Source organism: Polypterus senegalus, chromosome 12 (genome assembly GCF_016835505.1).
Source record: "Polypterus senegalus isolate Bchr_013 chromosome 12, ASM1683550v1, whole genome shotgun sequence".
Classification (NCBI taxonomy): domain Eukaryota; kingdom Metazoa; phylum Chordata; class Cladistia; order Polypteriformes; family Polypteridae; genus Polypterus; species Polypterus senegalus.
Genome location: NC_053165.1, coordinates 87494670 through 87519912, shown reverse-complemented (window position 1 = coordinate 87519912; position 25243 = coordinate 87494670). Strand labels below are relative to the sequence as shown.

General features: G+C 35.3%; 1 protein-coding gene across 2 annotated transcripts in view; it reads left to right on the top strand.

Moving 5' to 3' along the window:
* sh3gl3a (SH3-domain GRB2-like 3a) overlaps window positions 1–25243 on the top strand; it is an 84436-nt gene that overhangs the window by 50762 nt on the left and 8431 nt on the right. For both annotated transcript variants that reach the window (XM_039772780.1, XM_039772779.1), the window contains exons 2-8: window positions 9149–9217; window positions 11719–11791; window positions 12120–12263; window positions 13963–14096; window positions 16293–16451; window positions 19070–19173; window positions 23996–24120. In XM_039772780.1, coding sequence (XP_039628714.1) covers window positions 9149–9217; window positions 11719–11791; window positions 12120–12263; window positions 13963–14096; window positions 16293–16451; window positions 19070–19173; window positions 23996–24120 — 808 coding nt within the window. The remainder of the gene's footprint in view (window positions 1–9148; window positions 9218–11718; window positions 11792–12119; window positions 12264–13962; window positions 14097–16292; window positions 16452–19069; window positions 19174–23995; window positions 24121–25243) is intronic.

The window sequence follows — 25243 nt, the reverse complement described above, 5'->3', positions numbered from 1 at the left end:
AAAAAGGTGCTTTATAAATTGAATTGCATTATTATTATTATTATTATTATTATTATTATTATTAATCTGTCTTTGAGCATGGAAGCCAATATCAAGGACTTTTATACGTGAACCTAAGTATTGAATGCTTATTATCTCAGCTGCACCTGGTTATGCTGATAACTCCAAGTAATTACTCCCAGGATGATTGCGGTCCTTTATTGTGTTACCCGCCAGTTTATCAAACCAAGATGTTTCTATGAAAAACTTTAGGCTGGTAATTTCCTTTTCTGTCCAAAAAACTTGTTACGGTATGCATTTTAAATGGTTAGATGTACTGCCAAATCAGAACTAGGAAAATTAAGAATTTAGTTTTCAGTATTTGAATCAAGAAAACTATAACAACACTAACTTAAATGGATTCAGCTTTTAAATTTGGTACAAGAGAATGCTCTTTTGAGCATTTTTTGTGTAAGCAATATTTCCACCTGATCTCAATAAAAGGTGTGCAGGATTGTGATCTCATCTTTAGATTTTCATCAGGTTTGATTAAGTCACCACATTGGTTTTCTCTGTCTGTCTGTCTCCCTGAAGAGCCACTGATCTGTTTACCAGAGATAAGACTTTTGTATGAAATGTTTGTACAGCGTTAAGGCTTCTCTACACTCCTGTAAGCCCTCATACCAGCAGAACTCTTATAGCACTTACACACAATTCTTGTTTATTTCCATTATTATAGACATTTAACGGCACTTAATTTCAGAATTATTCCAGTATTAGTTTTCCTTAGTTCTTACTACAACTCAGCCATATCTACTAATAATAATTAAAAAACTTTAAAAGCAGAAATTGTTTAATGAAATCAACAGCTTATTTTGCAATTCATTTTCTGTACATGTTTGAGCATGCTTTCCAAAAGAATATATAGCAACCGAGGGTAGCACAGGCTCCTGGAGTACTCTGATGGCATAACCCTTTCACTATTTTCTCTTTGTCCTTCCAGATTCTTCTTGATTTTTCTACAGTACAGTTTTCTGGTCGTATCCAAGCCTTTAATAACACTCTCTGAATCTTTCTGCTTCAGAAAGTGTCTCCATGCATAATGCCTGTGCCTACCCCTATCAAATGGGCTCAAAATTGGTATATCATATCTGTTTACCTTAATTATTATTGGTTAAAAAGCTGTTTACATTAATAGTCAGATTAAACATCAATAGTCCATTATGTTTTCCTTCATTTGGTGTTTTGATAGTACTCCCTTTTATATCTCCATCCTAAGGCCGGTCTAGCTTGTTATCTTTTTATCAGATAACATAGGTAAAAGGTGTGATTTGTTCTTATCTATCCCAAAGATGGTGAGGTTGACTTCCTCTTTATTAAGTCCATCAGGTAAGGATGTGTATCCTCAAATCACCTCTGGGGTCCTGCAGTCTCTTTAAGCACTTTTTAGCCATGAAACTCTTACGCCATTTCAAGTTTTACCAGAAGTAACAATGCCAGACTAGGCCAGACAGTAACAACCTATGATTCTTTACTCCATTTGTCCAATGTGTTTGGCAATGTTACCAATAAATAAAGGAGTATAGGTTCAAACCAAAAATCTTGCCTGAAATCTTCTAGAAAAAGGCTCATGCAAAGGAGCAAACCATAGTGGGAAAAATGACAGCCATGCTGGGTGCTTTTATTGGCTAAAATGGATTAAATCATAGTTAACTTAAAATAGAAAATGTGGAACATGACATTTTGACAATTTTTATAAAGTTGGCTACTAAACCTGTAGGGAGAGCAGCATTCCTTAAAAACTCCAGTATTTACCAGTTAGAGGTTTATGTTATTTTGAGGCTGAAAGCTGCATGAAGTAGTCTGCATGGGTTATCAGATACTAGATGTGAGTGTTTTAAATTCATGTTAATTTCTTACACCATAATGAAATCAGAAATTTAAATTATAGTAATTGATACACATAGGGATAGATCTAAAGTCAATCTGATAAGGATACATTTCCAATCTTTGTATAAGTAATTTTTCAGTAGTTTTGATAAACAAAAGAGCCTGTTACATTGAGAGAATCTTACAACTTTATCATCTTTTAGCAGCAAAGTGATGGCTCGCTGTTTATAGTAGAGCATAACTGTAATCATACGATGAAGGCTTGGAAAATTCCTAGCTGGGGGCTGACAGATGCTCCTAGAATTAAGTTAAGAACTGGCAGGGTAAGAGAAAATGATCAAGATCTGTAGGTTTATGTTTTAAATAACTGAATTTAACTTCTCTGGAGAGAAAAGATAATCTTTCAGAGAGAGAAAATCATCCTCTCAAGGCTTACAGTACTGTACATTAGATGTGACAAGTCCAGTGTATATAAGAAAGCATAAAAAGATGTTGAGGTACAGTTGGCAGAAAAAAACAGAGTTAAAATGGATGAATTATGAATCAAACTACCGGTTCTTAAAATCACTGGAGACATTTTTCACAGAATTTGTGAAAAAAAAAACCCTCCTTTCTAGGTTGTGAATAAATTCTGATTTGCATTCTGCACAGCTGAAATTCTGTTTTTTGCAATAACACTTTTAACTTAATAACCCTGATTTGCATTTGTTCTGGGAAGGTATGCTAATCTTTAAACTGAGAGATGTAGTATGTTTTCTTTTAGAGGCGAAGATACTTGAATTATTCCTAATAAAGCCCATAATACTTTTCTATACGTAATAGGATTAGAAGCTGAATTTTTGCAAATGGACATAAATTATTCAAGGATAGTGCTAAAACGATGACAAAATTGCTTTATTTTCAGGAGAGGTTAATTGAATCCTCATTACAGACTATGAAGCGAGAGCTAAGAGATATGCAAGCATTAAGTTTATAGTCTGACATTGATTTGGAAATACAGGGTGGCACAGGGAAACGGGAAATTTTCAATTGACGTTTAATGCACGAATAAACACATTACGAAATAAATTTAATGTTGAAATGTATCGTACAGGATATGCAATTAATGATGATAGTCAATATTCATTCAATTTTCAATTTATGTTTTGAAGAAAACATCATGAAGGTGTTGTCCATTTCTCTGTACACATTCTGACAGCCTGTTGTTGATATTCTGCATTGCTCGAGGTACCATGTCAAGAGTAATGCCAGCAATTTCCTCTTCAATCCCCCTTTTTAGTTCAGCAGTGGTTGCAGGATGTGTGCGGTACACTTGGCTTTTAAGATAAAAAAAAAACACCAACAGTGAGATTTGGGGATCTCGGAGGCCATGGAATGTTAGTTTCCTGAAATGACGCACCTTATAAACAATCACCGGATAGCTGCCATCGATTGTCAGGCAGTATGCGAAGTGGCTTCACCTGGGGACTGCTTTTTTAAGGCTGAACTTGTTCCTTTGAAATTACGCACCCATGTTGTAATCGCATGAGCAGATAGGACTCGATCATGACGTCTTAACTGGTAATGATGCCGAAATTCCCTTTGCGCAACGGTCACACAATCACCCTTCTTATAACAGATTTTAACAGCGAACGCTTGTAAGGCCCCACTCCACTTCACCATTATAACTAATGGCAAGGGGTTCTAAACGAGATCGCGTTGGTCCCAAACAACTGCTGACGCCCCAGGGTTGCCAACATCTAGTTCTAAAATTTCCCGTTCCCCTACGCCACCCTGCACAAATCAAGAGAGACTGAAAATATAAAAAAAATATCTATCATATAAAAAAATCCTGAGACAAGACGAGACTTTTTTGAAGAAATTTTTTCAAGTCCTGCAAGACTTTGTCCATGACATTTTTTCATGTCACGCCCTCCTCTCAACCATATTCAACCACGCACACAGGACTCTCAGCTCTCTTTCGTGTGAATGCTTTTGTCAGACACAGTTGCTGCTCTCTCACCTCTTATAAATGTTGTTTTCCTCATTTTAAGTTCCCAATTAAAGAAGATGTATTATGTCCAAATCTTAGTGAAGAATTTCATCACGAAGGGTTATCAACAGAAAAAATGAGTACACGGATAATCCTAGCACTGAGAAATGATGAAGTCAAACAAATTAACGCCAAAAATGTCGATCGGTTACATGGCAAATTAGTAAAATGCATATCATTAGATTATGCTGAAACAGTTGGTGGTGATCCTGTGGAACATGAAAACATCAATTTAGAATATCCTGAAGAATGTCTGCAACCGTTAACACCGTCCGGTCTTCCACCGCTCGAATTACTGCTGAAAGAAGGACGTATCCAAGAAAGGTAATGTAGTAAATCTTCCGCGGATAACATTAGGCAACAAAGGAGATCTTGATATGCCATTGGTATTAAAACATTAACAGTTTCCTGTTAGAATAGCTTTGGCAAAGACAATTAACAAATCTCAGAGCCAAACATTTGAAAAAGTCGTTTTATTTAATAAAGAGAAAGAAACAAAATTCAGTCACTGGCAGTTATGCGTTGCGTTGTCACGATGAAAGTCCAAACACAGAATCAAAATTCAATGCAATATGGATGAAAATGTATTCAGAAAATTGTTTTTATTGAAGTTTTACAGTAAAAGTGTAAGTTGAAAAGTATTTGCGTGTTTTTTTCAAAGCCAAACAGAACAAAATGGTATTACTCAACGAATAACTCTAATGCAACATGAAACATACTTTACTTTCAAATTATTACATTTTACTATTTTTTAATATGTTTAATTACTCACTGTAACATAAAATAGTTAGTTCTATTATGCATATGTAACAATTCCCATGAAAATAAAAATCTTTCTAAATTGTACAGCTGCATCCCCATACACGAGCGACAGAAACGCAAAGAGGCTAGCGCATAGCGCAGGCCCAGGGGTTGGCGAACAAAGTGAGCAGGGGGCAAAGCCCCCTAGTTTTAAATAATATTAATAGTGTATTAGCAGTCAGTTAATTTAATGACTTTAAGAAATATTCTTATTTTATATGATAGCAGAATTCACTTAGAGGGTTATCATAATAATATGGTCATAGAGAAAGGTGCATTAGGCATTAAGGCAAATCCTGTAGACAGATGGACCAATCAGAGTGCACATTAAAACCAAAGTTTCAACGGTATTCACAAAACCAGAGGAAGAAGTCAGAAATCAGTATGGATCTCAGTACAGCTTCTAAGAGCCATGGAAAATTTTCTTTGATGGAGGATATCAGAGCTCAATGGTGCAGTCAAGTTAAAGCAACCCTGTTTCATAAAAGGTTAGAAAAGTAGGCCATATTTTGAGTAATTTCAGTCTGAAACATAAATGAAAGAGTAAAGTAGCCACTGAGAAGGAATGCTCCTAAAACTAAAACTATGTAGTGAGGTTTGGCGCTAATCAAACACCTCTTAACACTGCCAGTCCTCAACCCAGTCTTACAAATACAGCAAAAACAGAAATAAATATAAGGAGATTAAATTAAAAATATTGTTGATAAACTAGTATACACACAAGTATTAACAGTGACACATAATTAGTAAATGTGTGAAACACAAATGGCTTATAGCTGTGGGAAGTGCCTTATTAGAGTTAAAAATCTGGCAGGAGACAGCAAAAGAAAAGTATTAATAGGAATGTTTAGGTATGAAACCTTTGTAGATTTGCAGCTTTAACCCTCTGACTGATTAGATGTAATAATTTCTGTTTGTAAGGTGCTTGATGAACTTTGGGAAGAAGCAGCACAGTGAGTCTTAATGGTTTTAGGGTTTGTGTTTGACAATTCTCTTGTAGAGTCTGATATTTGTTAGTGCAGAAGAAAAAATGGACAGTTAGTACCCTCAGCTAAAGAGTAGAACTTGTATCCAGATTAGAAATACAGTGAGCCCACATAACTTTAATGTCTCCAAAAGCCAGTAATGGAAACCATCCAGGAAACTTTAAAAAATCAACACCTTAAGTGCCCCCAAATAAGCTAGTGATTATGAATGTTATATCTAAGTGAGCTTCCTTAAATTTTAATTAATTTTGTCTTTTGGTGATGTCAGTCCTGATATTATAAAAGCAATTGAAGTATCATGTGATAGTCTACAAGATCTTGTCCTGGCTTGATCAGTTTTCAGCTTAGATACTGCACCTCAGCCATATTTTGTGTGGTGTTATCTCAGTGTGAATCTTGGCTACTGGATTAGATTTCTAACCACTTTAGGTCCAGTCAGGGCTCTTTTAACTGTGTTGGGACGTAGAGTTTTCAGATGTGTCAATGGCAACCGCATGATTACTATATTCTGTATGGGCAACAGTTCCAATATTGCAGTAAAATTCAATAGTTCAGGCTCTATTTAATTAAAAAGCAACAAATACATGTACATTGTTTATATAGTGATTTGGAATAAGGAGCATGGCTTGCACATGGAGTCCAAAACATATGCATCTGTCTTTCTACTCTGGTGTTTGAGGTGGTGTATCTGAATAATTTGATTAATTGTAGTTTTGGCTAGGATTTGTGGAGGTGAAAACATGCTTATGTGTCTTTGGCTCACCCTGGTAGGAGGTCTTCATCTCAACTTGGAGTGCACAGCTTAATGCAAAGAAATGATCGTTTCTGTGGTTGCCATAGACTAAATTATCACACTTGACTATTTACTTCATTTCAGAAATGCTGTTTACAAAAATCTCAGCAAGCACAGGACACAAGGCAGGAAAAACGAGCAGGTTTAGAAGACGGATATTTCCATAGAATCTGTGGGATTTCCATAAGTGGGTCTGCTCATTTCAAAAGATGGAGTTTGGAGCTATTCTTTTTCACTTCAGCTTTTCACAAGTCAAGTTGCTTCAAGTCTGGACTTTAAAATAAACAAGTATAAATCCTGACAGTTTTTGCATTAATAAAGAAAGGCCAAACACTGTTCTGTTATTTTGCAATGAGATGTTGCTTGTGGCTCTCATTTCAAATAAAGGCCATCAAAACATTGGTTTTGTGTTGTACATCAAAAACCATCACAATCATAGTTTTGTAAAGGATATTTGTATTAGCAATTGTTATAAAATAATTACTCATGCAACACTAATGTTGCTCCAAAGTGATAGATTTGCAAGTGCAGTGTTCACAAAAAGGTGAATTTAAAATAAATACCAAATAATATTCTCATTTAACTGTTTTTATTTGAATTTTTTGTTTAACTAGTGACCCCTGCTGCTGTGACAGAAGCATTTTAACTCTTCAGTCCTTCACTCCTGAAGCCTTACAGACAAAATACTAAAGTTTAGTAATATTATTATAGTGAGAAGTTAAGCAAAATTACACCTTTTATTGGCTAACTAGAAAGATTACAATATGAAAGCTTTTGATGCAATCATGCCTGAAGAAGGGGCCTGAGTTGTCTCAAAAGCTTGCATATTGCAATCTTTCTAGTTAGCTAATAAAAGGTGTCATTTTGTTTAACTTCTCACTACATCCATAATGGCTAACATGGTACAACGCCCTAGTAATATTATTAGATAGATAGATAGATAGATAGATAGATAGATAGATAGATAGATAGATAGATAGATAGATAGATAGATAGATGGAACTTTATTTGTCCCCAAGGGGAAATTTGGCATTTGTACATTCTGCAAACTCAGTGTCTAAACTACTGTTAGATTGAGACCTATCTCAATAGTAAACATTACAAAATAATCACAGTTTTTACGCATACATTTATTTATAAAGCTTATTTAAGCCTATAGTTTATGATCTGTGCGTATTTCTAGCATAGAAATATGCGGTGGACAACTGTCTCAATCAGGACTTGCTTATGCGTTTTGCCAAGTGCTGCTAGGACTGGGTCTAGCAGCCGTCCCCCCAGAAAAGATGTCAAGTATAAAACAGTCCGGAGATAAAATTATCCTTCATAAGTGTAATATGAAAACTGAAAATAACATGAACTTAAAAGCAAAAGTTCCCAATTTAACATTTTTCTTTAAACAATTTTAAAAACAATTTAAAAAATATACCTTATATATGCTAAATAGCAAAATATTTTAACAGAAGTACAATCCTAATTTTTACAATTGGCTTATAATAAATGTATTTATTTATTTATTTATTTTTACTAACCGTGCTCCCTGTCTAAGATGAGTAATCAACACAGACCTCAGTGTTAACATCAGCAGTGCACTATGCAATGCATAGGTTTCTGTTTTAGCCATTTGTTAGGGGATTCATAAAAACAGTTTTTAATGTTTGTGATGTGCCATCTGTTGGACTGACAAATGCATATGTTGTAATTGTATGCCATTTGGTATGGTATTTGTAAAGGCCGTGTTGGAATGACACATGCAATGCCTATGTCTCTATTATATAACATTTGGTATTGCATTTGTAAAAGCAGTGTTAATGTTTGTGGTACAACATCTATTGGAATAAAAGCAACCGGATGGACGCAGAGACATTCAGACACTTATCATTTTAGTAAGTTGGATAGGGAAGATTGGTATTTTAAACACCTATTTATTTTATATTTATATTTAAGCAAGCTTTTCTCATACTGTTCCATTCCATTTGAACTAGTGTGGCTGCGCTTGGGTGCTAATTTGGAATCCTGAGGTGGTTTGTCATGTGGTGCTGTATCAGTACATGCTTCCCAACCCCTTTCTCTCTTTCTTTTTGTCATATTATTTGGTATATTAAGTATCATTCCTAACATTGTAGACGTTTACCATCTGTTTCTAATTCTGTTCAAGCACTGTTCTACATTTTTTTCTAATTAATCAAGTCAGTGAAAAAGTGTATGATTTTTTGGAGAATTGGGGTCCTAATGAAGCGGAGTTGAGATAAACTATAAAACAACCCATGACCCTGTTCTAGACTAAACTAAATTAGGCTGCTCCCCTTGTGTGGTCCATAATCCACATGTTATGTGTTTCAAGCATTACTCTGTCTAACTCTTGGGAGTTCCTTAAATTGGAATTATTTTAATTGTGTGCACATTGTTTTCCTCAGTGTTTTAGAAATCTGCTAATACATATTTACATTTTCTCTTGCTTATGATCTGCTATAGGCAATTATTAATATCCAGCCATGGTTTGTATTGTTCTTGTTAAGTGCACAGAGATGCTTCATTCATTACACAAAAATACCAGGAAATACTCAATTTATTATTATGTATTATTTATGTTTTGCAAAATAATAGTAGATGAAAAATTGTGTGCCATTTCAGATTAATTCACAGACATGCTCTTTGTTTCTTTTTCAGCTGTTGAGTGAAAAGATTAGCGGAGCAGAAGGGACCAAATTAGATGAAGACTTCATTGAAATGGAAAGGGTTAGCATGTCTTTCTTTTCTGAATTGTAAAAGAAGTGTTAAACACTAAATTACTGCACCCCCACACACACACATAAAAAGAAAGAGCGTTTCTAGGAACACCTGGCATTTATAAGGTGTTAAAAAGAGTAATCACTATAGCTGTTGCTTATGCAAACTGAACTGAAGATAAAGGAAGCATGTGCTATAAAGCGATGTGTGGAAAGAGCATAGGAGGTCATTATACATTTTCGCATGCTATGTTGCTGTGTATTAGTCTGATATTATGAAGTGCACAGTGCTTATTTATCAGCTGTTTGCTTAGCATATTTCACATCTTGCCATTATAAGCCACACGTAATAAAGCAGTTTTTTTTTAATATCATCTCTTCACTGGAGAGAGTCTTGAAATGGTAACACAGATGACAAAATATCTGTTTAGATGGACTATTATGGAGAGATCCACAAACTTTGTTCTAGTGGAAAAATTAAAGAGAAAATGTATTAGATGAAATAGTAAAGTCATTTTTTTACATTACATTACAGGCAATCTAGTTTTTGGAGAGGTCAGTGATGGGGGTTAGGCCAATTTAAGTGAAATTTAGTTTTCACTTAATCATGGGGAACAAACAATATTGAAAGCAAGCAAATTTAGAAAAGCAACATATAAAGAGAAGAAAATCTGCATTATGCATTTGCTGATCTTCAGTATGGCTCAACAACTAATCAATATCATTGGTAATAATCATTGATAAAAATAGTTGCCAAAGAATTTTTTATCAGTTAGTTGCTGTGTTACATACTGTTGCTCTACATTAACTGAGAGTAACATTAATTACATTTTGAGGTACAGTAGATAAAAGGATGTTAATATGTTGAAAAGTGAAAGACCAAAGAACTCCAAAGAAATCATTTGAACCTCACACCTGGTAACAAATCCTTGTCCTGAGAGATCTGTACAAATGAACTAGCTTGGCACTGGAACCCAACTGTGATGTTGAAGCACCTGAAAACATAAACACATTTTGGAGATGATCCAGCAGCACTCTCAGTGTCACTTTCTTTTGTTTCATCTGGCTGCTCCAAATCCTTATCTAACAGTGCAGAATATGAGTCATCCACAAATCTTCTTGTGCAGTAAAGAAAAGTATTTCTTTTGACGAAAGCGATGTCCAGTATTTGTCCAGTAGTTGTAAGGTAAAAGGAGGCCTGAAGTGCACAAGATTCAGTTAACTTCATGGTTTTTGCTACCACAATCAACCAATACACTCTTGTCAACATTTGCCATTGCTTAACAATGGTTTCAGCCTTTTACTCCTTGATGCCAACATGTATTGTCAACGGCCTTGAAAGTTTAAAGCTACGACTTAGTAACAAGACTTGTTGCTATGAAAACATGTGCTATTGTTGTTTCAATAAAATACTCATACATTTTCACTAATGTTGCATTTTTTTAAAACCACTGATAGATAAATTAATCAATTAGCAAAATAGTTTGTAGTTTCAGCCCTTGTCTGGGGAAGGTATTTGACTAGACCCAGTGAGAGGAATTGACTTGAACACTAAATAAGGTGAATAATTGTTAACTTGATACAGTATACGAAGATGCATGAATTTTGGTCAGGGTGGCAGATGGGAGTATTGAAAGTTATATGGTAAAAATTAGGCTTTGTCAAGCATTCATTCAGCATCTACTGCATTTTGTGGTAATGGTGGAGATTGTTGTACTTGAGAGACTGCCATGAGAGCTGTTCAATGCCAAATATCTTACAATGATTGAATGAGAAGCTGCTTAGGCTTAAATCTGGCATATACATGAAAGACCTGAAAATTAAGAGAGGAAAAATAAAGGGGTAACAGTTAGAGACAAAGGACAGAAGATATGAAATAAGTGGGTGCATGGTACTGCTGTGTGCACAGTAAAGTTGTAGGAAGGAACACTTTAATTCACAGGCCTTTAGAAGAGCATAACAAATGTGCCAGTTGTCGAGGCTAGAAACAAAAACTTTGGTATCAGAAATTAATTTATTTTGGAGAAAGTGAGGAGATAACATAATCTTCACATACACACTTAGTGGAATTCATGGTGCGGGGTGCTAGTAGTACCTTGGCAGTTTTCAGTACAATAGAAAAGGACTGGATGGGTCACCAGTCCTTCACAGGGCCCGCTCACACCCCCACTCATAATTGTAGGTGCAGCTTGGAAATGTGTATATTGAATGGCTTATAAAGACCATAAAAACGTTGTCTGTTAAATGGATGGAAGCAGAGAAGGTGTAGAAGGAAGGGTTTTGGAAGATATGAGAACAAGGATGCCAAGCTGTACTACGATAAACACAGGCAATAACAATTGTATTAATATGTAATTGAATTTGTTTTAAAGCTATTGTAACTTTTTAGCTTTCATTGAGCAATTATTTTTAAGCTTCAATAATATTATTTTTTTTTTTTATATTTTGATATGTAATTTTGTTTGTGTTAAAAAGTGAACACAACTTGACTGTGGTCATTTGTTCTTTTAGAAAATAGATGTCACCAACAAATTAATTATTGACTTAATATGCAAAACAACTGAATATCTCCAGCCAAATCCAGGTAAGCTTTTAACAGACTTTATTTCTTTTACTGAAGTGTTATGATTAAAGTTAATATTATTGGTGCCATGAGCTGAGTTGTTTACCGCTCTGTGCTCATGGGTGCCAGGAGTAGACCTGTGTTTCCAACAACCCTCTAATGAAAAAATGAAAAGGCGAATGGATGAATAGCATATTAAATGCTCGTTGTGCTTTTTCAACATTCACTGTGAAATGATACCTTTTTGGCAGCCATATAAGGGATTAATAGAGTTAACATTATTTAAAGCAATACTATTTATATTCTACACATTTATTAAACCTTTTTATTTATATTTTTTCTCCCACAGCATATAGAGCAAAGCTTGGTATGTTGAATACAATGTCTAAAATTAGAGGACAGGTCAGAACAACAGGTTACCCACAAACAGAAGGTCTTCTTGGTGAAAGCATGCTAAAATATGGAAGAGAACTTGGCGAGGAATCCAGTTTTGGTAAGTGGGTTATTTTAAAGTGATCAGCTTTGCGGAAGAACACAATTTATTACATGGGTCACGTATTTATTTTCATTTGCTATTTAAAGCAGGTAGGGAAGAACCGTGTGTCTACATTCATTTCAGAGTTTAAAGGGGCATGACAAAAAATGATGTGTTTTGAATGAGGCCTAGAATTGGGCATTACATGCGTCTACATGAGTGTATTACTCGCATACTTAATGGCTCAGTAAAAACATCAAGCTAATGGTAGCCCTATGCAGGGAAAGAGATTGTTAACAAAAATAGCAAACATGTGACTTGTGAAAAGTACCAGGTGATGTATCTGTCAGCCTATAGTTGTCTTAAGCAATACACCCAAAAACAATGTATCAAAGTAGACACTACTCCTGGAATTATCGAGTATGATACTCCTGGATCCTGCTAGTTATCACTAATGTCTTAATGTAACCCTAATAGCAAATATTCCCTGAGTCCATGTTCACGATACAGGTTTTATGGTGTGGGGTGTGTGTTTATGATATTCACAGAAGATTGTTATCAGTCAGATTCACCACTTCATGGCAGGTATCTATCAATCTGCAAAGCATGCTTCAATCATTTATGGAATGAGCTACAATATATTTTGTAATTGCAGATGAGACGTGTAACAACTGTTGGAAATTTGGAAATGACATGGGACAACTTTCATGTGCCACACTTTCTTTGAGTTCATACACTTACCATTTTATGTTTTTCTAAGTACATAAAATTGGGGAACTACTATAGCTGCTGTTAGGTAGGTGCACGTAATTAAATGGACACTCAGCCTAATAAAATCAAGTACACTTTAACTTAAATGTGTCATGATAAACTATGTCATCTGAGAATTTACGAGTGATTTGTGCAATTCAAAATGAGATAGTCACTGGCCTACTGTTTGAGGATTCCTTAAACTTTTACATCCTGAGGACTGCTTATGTTGCTAGTAAATCTCTTCTCACCAAGGCCATGAATAAATAGCTATAAATGTTTGTTCTTCCTTTTGTTCAGAGTCTTTAACCACTATGTACTTTTTTCAGTTATTTGACTTTGTGGCACAATCTGAATGAAAGTTGTACTACACTAGTTTTACTTGAAATTTTAATAGTACAATTTACCGTGTTTTACAGTCAGATTAATTTGACCAGTTTTTGTTTGCTTATAAAATGATGTGATATATCACAGTATGGAGGCAGAGTAGTAAGCACTTCTACATCACTGATCCAGGGACTTAGATTAGTCCTCTGCCTTTAATTACTGTCTGCATGTAGTTTTGCATGTTCTCTTAGTGTTCAAGTAAGTATTCTGGTTGTTCGTCCATGCATTGGATTAGTCTAATATAAATTATTTAATGTTTTTTGGTGAGTGTGTGTATGTGTGTCTTCACAAGGAAATCACACCAGGATATGTTGGAATTCTGACTCCCAGCATTCATTAAACTAAAAAAGTAGACCCAAAGAATGGATTAATGATTGAGGACTTTTAATTTAATGGAAAATATTTTTTATTTAAATCTTTTTGTGTATTTCTTTTTCATGGAAATATGTCATTATAGACCGTTTTCAGAATGCTGTTTTTTATTTGTTCATGTTCCTAAACTAAAGATTTGCCTGCTATGTGTTCTACAGTATACAGTTCTGAGCAGTTATTAAAGTCCTTTTTGTTTTACTCCCACTAGGATGTGCTTTGACTGATGTTGGCGAAAGTATGAAACAACTAGCAGAAGTGAAAGATTCTCTTGATATTGACGTTAAACAGAACTTCATTGACCCTCTACAAACACTGCAGGATAAAGACCTAAAAGAGATTGGGGTATATATATATATACATTGATTACAGTTATGTAATTTTAGCTTATGCATTTAGACATCACATGTGCATGAAGAAAAAAATATAAATTGAAATGCAATAAATGTGGGCATTGGAAAGGGAGAACAAAGTCTAAAGTAAAGAAGATGTATTCTCTTAAGGTTAGATTAGTTATATATAAAATGTGAACACTGAAAAAGAGAGAGAGAGAGCACACTATAGATTTCCAATCCATGTATATTGCTTGAGAACCCATCAGATCTTAGTAGCACCCCCTCCAAGACAATAGTGTAAGAAAAAGGAATTAAGCATTCTAACAAAGCTGACATGAAAATATAACTTTCTTAAATATATTATCTATCCACATGGTTCCAAATGTATGAAACCAACTCCTGTTTTTCACAGCTATCACATGTCTGTGCACTATGGCATGAGTCAATATAACTTATTCTTTTTTTATTAACCATGCAGACTGGAAGTATAATAGAAAAAATATATAACCCCTCACTTTCCATCACCCTGCAAGCAGCCATATTTCTGTCATTCATTACAACGTATCCATTGTTATAAGTTCTTTTGTTGTGTGGAATAACATACTTTAATTAAGAAGGAGAAAAGCAATATTTTAAAAAAATCTTATGTAGATTATGCATTTTTGATATTTATGTATAACATTTAAGTAGCATTATCTCATCATTAAAATCTAATCAACTTTTACTACCTTTCAATAAAAACTTAAGCACTGGGCAGCAATAAAATATTTTTTTAAACCCCCATTTGAGAGAATATGTGCCAGAAGGGCATGCATTACTGTAGGATATCTTGTGTTCAATCTTTTGACCCATTTTCTTTTCCTTCTACAGTACTGTAGTTTAGAAGAGAGCACTACATAAGTTAAAGTAGGTTAATCACTGACACCATTAAGACAATTAGAAATATAGCAGTAAAAAATATGTTAAGTATTCATGAAGGTTTAAACAGACTGGAATGTGTGGTTTCTACTAAATAATTCAGATAATATACATATTTATAAAATACAGTATGTGCATATTGTTGTTATTTGAAGCATTTATAAACCATCTAAAAGTAACCTTCAAATGAGTATTTCCTAATTAAAATATATTTTTAACTGATATCATTATACTTGAAAATTTCCAAAATACAATTATTTGCATACCCATATACATACAGTGGCTATAAAAATGAGACTTTTCCTCATTTTGTTGTGTTACAGAATCTTAATGGAATATAAATATATTTAATCAGCATAAAACACTAATGTCAAAATAAACATCACATTGTACATATTCTTCTAAATTAATTCTAGTTGAAAACTTAAGTAATTCTTCAAGTTTCCGTCCCCTGGAGTTAGTATTTAATATAGTATTTAATAGACGCATCTCTGGTCACAAATTGTTGTACATGTGGACATTGCAAATTGTGCCCTTCCTTCTCAGATATTTTAATTCACCCTCTTCCATGTTCCTCGTCTCTGTACGTTTGCTACATGCATTGTTGTATAATCGTTTGCAAAAAAATGCATGTTTCGAAAATAGTGGCATGTTTTGGTCCGGTGAACTAGCAGCAGTGGACTCCTCAGTAACAATATACATGGTGCAAAATGTGATGAGAAATTTGGATGACTAGGTATTGGCATCAAACAGTAGTGACGGGCATCATAGTGGTGCTGTGGTTCGCTCTGCTACCTCATGGATTCAATGTTCTGGATTTAAATAGCTTGCACAGTCATTGTCCTTGTGGGGGTGGCCTGTTCTTTACATGTCTGCATGGGTTTTCCTTCCATATTCCCCAAGACATATTGCATATATTAGGTTAATTGTTGAATTCCATTTGGTTGAGTGTGAATGTGTTTGTTACTGGGCCCTGAGATGGACTGGTGCCCTGTCCTGGGCTTTATTTGTCCTGTAGCTGATGCTGCCAGGATAGACCCCTGCCCCTTGTTGTTTTGAACTGGATTACATGGATTTGAGAAAGTTATCTTAACTTATGTAACCATTAATGACTGACTTTCAAAGGGCTTGATGAAAAGAAGAACAGTACTTCTCAATTTGGCAACTTACCTTTTTTTGTTAGTCTTTCCATAGTCAAGTCTTCACTGTTGTTTCTTCCGTCTCCTTTTTTGTCTCTCTGCATTGTTCAAAGTATTATTCTGCTAAACTAATGCTGTCTGCCCTTTAGCATCACTTAAAAAAACTTGAAGGTCGTCGGTTAGATTATGACTACAAGAAAAGACGGCAAGGGAAAATTCCTGATGAAGAAATCAAGCAAGCTGTAGAAAAGTTTGAAGAGTCCAAGGAACTGGCTGAGAGAAGTATGTTCAGTTTCCTTGAAAATGATGTAAGTGCCTCTTGAAAAAACATATGCTTTTCCTGGCGTTTACTTGATTCTTACTTTTAATAATGTCTTGGGAAAAGTTTTAAATTAGAAGTAACTTTGTGTTTTTTTTCTTTTGGAAAGTCCCTTTGTTTCTCCTTCCAGTGATAGTCATTACATTAACAAGGCTGTAATGAAGTTTCCTTGTAGAACTGACATGTTTCTTCCCATTTTCCTTCTGGATATTTGATCATACACTTTAACTTTTTCATGAATATAAATCACTCGTGGAGCTAGTCAAGTGCATACTGTCCAACACATGTCTTGGTGCTGGCATGCATAACATGGTCAGATGCCTCAGCTCTATGCACTTAAAATCCTGCAAATCTTGTATTTGTGGCAACCTTGGCACCATCCTGTAACATTGTTTCTATTTATTATTGCTACCCTTGTTTTGTGTAGTGACAGGGCTCCACAAATAAGTAGGTACATCATGGTGAATGGGTCACACAGTTTACTTTTGCTATTTTCAGCATAGCATTTTGGGGTATTTTTGTAATTTCAAAGACAAATGTTAATAGTCTCTATATATTGTGGACGCTAGGGGTCGCTGTTGCCTCGTTGAACCCACCAGACAGACGTCCAAGACACACGTTTAAAAGCACTAGGAATATTTTAAATAATTCTTTTGAATATTAAGTGCACAAAGCACCGCACACTCCACAATTCTCCTCAATAAATCAATAATCAATAATACAATATCCAATTTGCTGGGTTTCCCACATTCCTTTTAAAGTCCATGACCCGGAAGTACTCCTTCTCCGGGTCAAACTCCACATCATCCTTTCACAAGTGTCCCTGGCTTCCGTTCTTGTGACCCCAAAGCACTTCCGGGTTGGCGTAACCGTAATAGTCCCTGGGTTCTTGGTGAGCTCCCCCTGGCGGCACCCACGGCACCCAACAGAGCTGAAGAGATGGACTCCATGTCCCATGCTGCCCTGCGGGAATCCGAGGAACCATTTTCATCCAGGGGAACTGCCATCTAGCGTCCCGGGGGATGTAGTGCCCTGAAATGGCTGCTTTCTTTTGTTGAGGGACATAAACGCTGGCCGTCCATCACATTATATAAAATCCAACGTCTGTCTGTCTGTATGCCTGTCTGCTTTTCATAAAAGAACTACTAAACCGATTTAGATCGGGTTTTTTTCTATAATTTGCTTGAACATTCTGTTGATTTTGTGACTTCTCTCATTGCGCTAAGTATCATAGTTTGCTTGAGATACCGATTTATTTGCGCAAATCTGAAAGACACGCAGCGGGCTGAGGGGAGGGGGCGTGGCATTACTCACTCACGCGTCAGCCTTAGGGCATGTTCCTTACCTCTGCTTAGCTGGCCAACGAATGAGAGAACTACTTAATCGATTTAGATCAGGTTTTTTTCTATAGTTTGCTTGAATTGATTTTGCAACTTCTCTCATCACGCTAAGAATCATAGTTCGCTTGCAGGAGCGATATAGTCACGCTAATCCAAGACAGAGGTTGTGGGTCGAAGGGAAGGGGAAGCATGGTGTCAGGAGTGGGGAGCCAGTCAGGGCACTCCTAACTGTCCTTTGTCACTAATACAAGGGCGGAGCCACGGGGCATGGCTAGTCAATAATAAAATGAACACATCTTAACATTTCATTTTAGCATTCCTTAATATTAATCAACAGCAGGAAGCTAAAATTTTGTACAATGCTTGATAACATTTGTCCTTCCTTGACAAGTAAATACATGAATATCGAGAAACTAGAAATGGAACTGTGCTTAAAGCTATCAAATCTGGAACCTAACCTAAAGATCCACTGTGCCATGAAAAAGGCTCAGTCTTCGCACTGACTTGGAAACATCTGCAAATTATTTTTCTCTTTTTTGGCCTGAAGTCATATGTTTTTTTGTTTCTTCTATTGATCTTTATTCATATATAACTGTGTAACTTTGCGAATTAAAAGTACAGAGGTTTCAGGCTTTCTAATTTGTGTTCCTTATCAAATCACACTGCTTTTCTTACAAAAAAAATAATTAATTTAAAAAGCATTTTTCATTCATAAGAAAAATTGAAAAGCATACACACAAAAAAACCATTGGCTATCCCTTTTTAAAATTGCTAAATCCAGTACTTGTGTTTAAACACATTTCACATTTATTTGCCTTGTAAGACTTTAGTGCTTAACAAATAAAGACCAAAAATATGCTAGTACTTTGGAACATTTCAGTTCCTGGAGGTGGTACGCCAAGAAAAAACACCCTTTTTACAACTTTTATTCTCTTTTGAAGATTGTAATAACAGTTATTTTTTTTTTTCAAATTACCTAACACTGGATCCCTTTGATGGCCATTTCAGCACAACTAAAGTAACGGTCATTTGGACCTGTTGTATAATGCTAGCAAACAGTTTATGCATTTGTATTTATAAGGAAATTGATTTTATTTTTAAATTATATATATATATATATTGAATTTCAGCATATACTTGTATTAATCCATGGTGCATCATTGTCAGTACTTTTTAAATTGACTTTATAAAGGAGACTAATGTATGCTTGTTTCTTTCAAAAGTCATTTTCGGTAATTTTCAACCTCTGCAATTTCTCCTTTAACAGGTGGAACAAGTGAGTCAGCTGGCCACTTTGATTCAGGCAACACTTGACTATCATAAACAGTCTTTAGAGATTCTGGAAAACCTTAACAACAGATTAGAAAGCCGGTAGGAACACTCCTCTGTTGATTCAGCTTCAGTAAACTGTTCTTCTGATATTTTCTTCATTGTAAATGTTGAAACAAAATTACAGAGTAGAGACATAAACTAACTGGCATTATTACACTGAAACTGAGAGTGATTAAAGTAATTATGACTAATCCTGCTTTATCTTTTTTAATACAAATCAGTTTTTAGGTGGGAAAGGTTCATATTTATTGTGCTTTTGTATGTAGTTGTGAGAGCAACTCAGATTTGATGTAAATCCTCCTTGAAGTGTCATGTTTGCAGGTAATAAGAAGGAAAGGGCTTTGATTCTTCATCATTTCAATCATGCTGGAAGACTACTGTAATGTAATCATTACCTGAGCACTTTAGTCATGTGAGATAGGGATCTGTACATGATTAACATTTACAACGGGCCCTCTGAAATACATTTAGTTTTGTAATACAAGCACCATTCCCTCTGTCATTGAATAAATGTTAGGAGCAGAGACACATTTTTTGAGTGTCACTTACTGTGTATAATTTGCCCATACATGCCATCATCGGGTCCCCAAGGGTTTTCTCTAAACTGGTTATGTGCGAGTGTGCCTTAAGATCGATTGATGCCATTTTTAAGTTTGGGTGTGCTTGGCTTTATGCTGCTGAAGTGGGCTCTTGAACTTCACAACCATTTATTGAAATAGGTGGGTTAGCATAAAATGAATGCATAAATAGAAACAGTTTTGTTTCGCCAGTTTGTTTAATATGTTTATTGCCAAGATAGTGAGTTAATACATATCACAACTCTGTTAAAATAACATAATTTCAGACCTTTCTTATAACACTGGAGAAGCTGTTGGTCAAGAAAAGTTCATTTTTGGTATCACATAATCTGAATGGCTAATCTGAAGCTCTCTAAATTTTAAAGTATTGTTAAATACTGTGTAATGAAAAACAGTGCTTTACAAAAATATGTTTGGATGTTTAGTATTATCTGTTCCGTTTTCCTTCTTCTGAACTAAATGATGTACACGTACAGGTTGATGTTTGAACTATGAATGCACACGAGAATAAAGGATGTTTTGCTGAGCAGGGGAGACCATTTATTCTATCAAGCATGTCTGTTTAGCTAATAATTAGCTTGGCATAATATCTCATCAAGACAATTTATAAAGCAGTCTGAATCTCCACTTTCCTACATGTGAATATTAATACATAAGAGGTTTGACTAGAAAGAGAAAATTTAGTCCATCGAGCCATATTAGTTAACCGAAAGGTAAGTGCCCCAATATATATAAAAGCACAAGTATCTGTGTGTGTGTCTGCCCAGTTGCCATGTCTGTTGTATGCCATTTGGTACAGGATTTGTAAAAGCAATGCTAATATTTGTGATGTGCCATCTGTTGGAATGAAAAACACAATGCCTTTTATTACTATATGTTTACAAAATAAATTCCATTAGTAGGTGCACAGGTGAATACATCCAACAGAGATAGTCTACTAACACAGATCAGCTTAGTCACCTTAATAAATTGTGTGTCTATCGTGTTGCTTTGTTTTTATTATATGCCATTTGGTAGGGGATTTGTAAAAGGAGTGCTAATCTTTCTGATGTGCCATCTGTTTGAATGAAAAGTGTAATGCATTTTGTTACTACATGCATTTCAAAATTAATTGTAATAGATGGTGTATTGCAAACTTTTAACACGGAATATGCTGAGGTCTTGGTTGACTAGTTAGATTTCAACCCATCTTAGACAGGTAGCACAGCTATTCATCAAGATTGGTTGTTAAGGTTTCTGCTTTTACAACATAACTCATAAGTTTATTTGTATATTACTTGGTATGACAAAGTGCTTTCTTGATTCCATGTTGAGTTCACCTCCCCTTATTTTCTACTGATTTCCTGGAGTACATGATTCACTAAAAATCCAAACAATTGACAAAAAGACATCTTGGAGTATGGACATAGACCCTAGTAATGAGCCAAAGCAGACAGTCCAGAGGCTGCCTATTAGATGCATAATATTGGAGGAGAGATCTTAAATACAATTCACGGACCGCCTGCAAAAATGAAATGCATGAAAAATATATTGAAAAAAGTGTATTGCCACCTGTATTTCAAAATATGTTATAAAATACTTCAAGGATAAATATATATAAATATACAGTAGTTAAATCTTGCAGTAAACATATATTGCAAAATATGTAAATTATTGCTGCTTTTTATATTACAATATCTTTTCCAATCATATAAATATATATTTTTAATATACATTTAAATATTACGAGTAATATAGTGTTAAGATACATTTTTAGAAAGCAATGAAAATATATGTTTAAATATACTGTAAATGCTAGCTTATAATACACTAGCTTCATCTAGGAAATTTCATAGGACATTCTAGAGTGCTTGGTTAATAAAGTGTATTAGAAGTACTGTGTATCTAAGTACTTTTTCTGTATACAATATTTGTAGGTTTTTTTCTTTTCTTTGTTTTTTGTTTGAACCAAAGGGTAATATTACTGGCAGGCAGAGTGGTGTAGTGGTTAAGGCTTTGGACCTCAGACTTCATACCCTTATATTATGGATTCAGATCCTGCTGCTGACACTCTGTGACTATGACCATTTACTACACCTGCCTGTACTCCAACTGAAAAAAACAAGAAAATCTTAACCAATTGTATCTCAAATGTTTTAAGGCACCGTGGATAAAGGCATGAATTAAATAATAAATAATAATATTATTAGATCACTGTAGCTGCTTATTTTTGAACATGCTATATACAGTTGCCCATGAGTAAAACATTCCTTCATTCTATCAATTTCTGCTTTTCTGTATGACTTGGCTTTTGTTGATGGTCATTTCAAAACACAATTTTACAGGAAAGTACTGTAGGTGCTCACTAGCCATTGAGCTTTGCATCTCCCTTGAGCTTTACCACACTTTCTTTTTCCAATTCACACCTCAGTGTAATATGCCAGATGTGATTGTGTGTCTTTTTTCCTGTCCAAGACAACACCCTTTCTTAACTCATTCTTCCAACCTATTGGTTAGTGGTGCTGTTCACATGACCTGTCATTCGCTTCTGCTGTGCCCTTTTCTTTACATAAAGCTAGTTGTCAGCACAGCACAGAGCATGGACATTAGCATAATATTAATAAATAAAAACAAATAAAATTTTACTGACAAAAATAAACGCAGGTCAGCCAATTTTCTTTTTTCTTGTAACGTCACCAAATTACAATCTAATCAGAGAAAGCATTTTTTGAGATTTTGGGGTATTTAGTTTTTCTATTGTATGCTTTTTTTTGTCATTTTTGTATATAGCAGTATATTTTAAAAATATATTGAAAATACCATCCAATAGATAGGTGTTTCTTATGTTGAGATATACTATATTCCAGATCAGTCATATACTGACACAACACTAATTATAAACCTACCAGTAACGGCATACTGCACGATAACGTGCAGTGAATACACTTGACTTGAGCATTCCTAGTTTTTATTCTCTTTCTCTGTACGTTTGTAATTCGTTTGCTCAGAGATTGATGTGCTTGCTGGTTCCTAAGCAGCTCTTCTTTTCTCTACCCTAGTGGCCAGCTTCTTCTCTTCTTTCGTTGCCATCTTTTCGTGTTAAAACTGATTAAGTCAGTGTTTGTGTTGTGGTTACTTAGTACGTTTTCTTTAATTTTCCATTTAAGCTGGCACTTAAGTCTTCAATCTGCCTCAAGAATGATTTAAGATATGAAGAGGTAGGGGAAGTGACGGCGAAGGTGGATGAGAATGGTGCCTGTACGCATGCGCCACACGGCCAACCTGCTGCCAAGAGTTGATTCTACAATACAATAAAATAAAAATAAAAAGAGGACTAACCTTGGAGGTCAATCATCACCCTGAAAGTGGACAGTAGAGGTCACGTAGTATATGTGTACCAAATTTCAGATCAGTAGGTCAAACAGGTTGCGAGCTACAGGTGATTAAAATCATGGACAGACAAATGGACAGCCACAGCAGCGTATTATATAAGAAGAAAATTGACCTTCTATAAGTAAGTCATAAGGTTGTAAATCGAAGCCTGTGTACACTGGTGGAGCAACCTACTTGACCAGCTATTTAGTTCAGATTAATCAGGGAGTTCAAATCAATTGGAATCACCAGGAAGACTGTGTGGAGAGTTTTTCAGGTAAAAAGATAAAATATGATCCCAGCTGGGCCTGGACACACAGTTTATCCCATGCTTTATACACTATATGGGCAGAGTTTTGGCTCTGAGGCTAGGGATTTGCTGGCAATCAGAAGGTTGCCGATTCGAATCCCATAAATGCCAAAAGTAACTGTACTTTGTTGGGCCCCTGAGAAAGGCCCTTAACCTGTAATTTCTCCACCATGTGTATGATGTTAATCTACATCCAGCCCTTCACTTAGGCCTGCCAACTTGCAGGGACTGGCACTCCAGCCACTATAAAAAATAAATCTCACATTGGTTCGATTCCATCTGAACTAGTGTGGTGCTGAGGTGTCACCCATTGCATGGCTGCACTCAGGTCCTAATCTGGGATCCTAAATTGGTTTGTCATGTGGTGGTTGCAGCAATGTGCTGTATCAGTGCATGCTCCTAACCTCTCTTTCTCTTTATACACAATATGTTTGAAATTATATTTGCTACAGTATATTAATGGGTATATGAGGCAGTATTAGACCAGAGACACATTACTTATTTTAGGTTTGATGCCCAAGCACCGTGTTTCAATCCAGTACACAAGTATATTTAGGATTAACAATTACATAGATGATACTACAACAGTTCTGTCTAATTCTGTTTTCCCTTTTCTGCACAGAATATCATCAACTAGTAACTGCGCTAGAAAAGAATATAAGCCAAAGTCAACCAGGTCAAGCTTGGAGAATCTTGATAATCAACAATCCAATGGCATACCAATCACCTCTTCACAAAGCTCCTCAGGTACTGCTTTTGGTCATTGCCATTATTATCTATAAAACAGACATGCAGATTTTTCTATGTTGAGATGCGGCAAGCTTAAAATATTTTATGTACAGTATAAAGTTTGGAAAGTTAGTCCAGAAAATCATATTCATTCCATTTTGTTTGATTGTCATTTCAAGCATTCCCTGCATGTTAAGGGAAATACTTTATTTTTTTTTTTAACTTCATGAATTTTTTTTTGATCACTAAAAATATTTTAACAGAACTTGATGTATATTTAATTATTTGTATATGTTACATGTAAAGCCAGACCTAGGATTACACAAGTAAAGCTCACATTATCCAAAGAGATTATACTCGGGTAAAGTTAGAAACTCATATTTTATTTCAGCTGCACCCAGGTCTGCTGGATAATGCTAGTACGATCCAGGTGATGCTGGGTTTCTCTAAATTCCTGGCTTCACCTGTAACATATACAGTACATCATTTATCACAGTAGGTATTTTAAATAGTATACAGTAGAAATCAGTAAAATCTGAATACCTTCTAATTTACCTGGAAAAGCAGTTAAGGTAAAAAGGTCATTAGCATTTGCTTTAAGCAGAAAACTACCTTTCCCGTATTTGTCTTCATTGTGTAATATGAATATTATTGTTAACTGTTCAACCATCCATGTTGTGATCCTGTGAATTTTTTTGTTGTTTGTAATAAGGCCAAGAGGTGTCATCCTTTCAATGCAGCACCAATTACAAGGCAAGGACCAACTCTGTATAAGATACTGGTCTAGTGCAGGGAACTCTCATTCACATCCCCTCACTTACTCACACTGGGGCAAATGTGAGATCCATGTTAGCCACTGAAGCACATATTTTGGATGTGGGCGGAACCTGAAGTACCTTTGACAAAATGCATACAGACATGGGGAAAGTGTAAATGCCCACAGAGGTGGTGACTAGACCAGCACCTGAAACCAAGCCAATGTAGCAATCAGGCAGCAGCAGTAACCAATGCTTCCCCATGTAACTCATTACTTTTGTTTTACTCTTTTAAAATCATTTCAATATGTGCACATTTTCTAATACATTCAGGAAGAGCAGATATGTATATGCTCTTTTCTCCCCTTTGCCATACTAAATTAAAT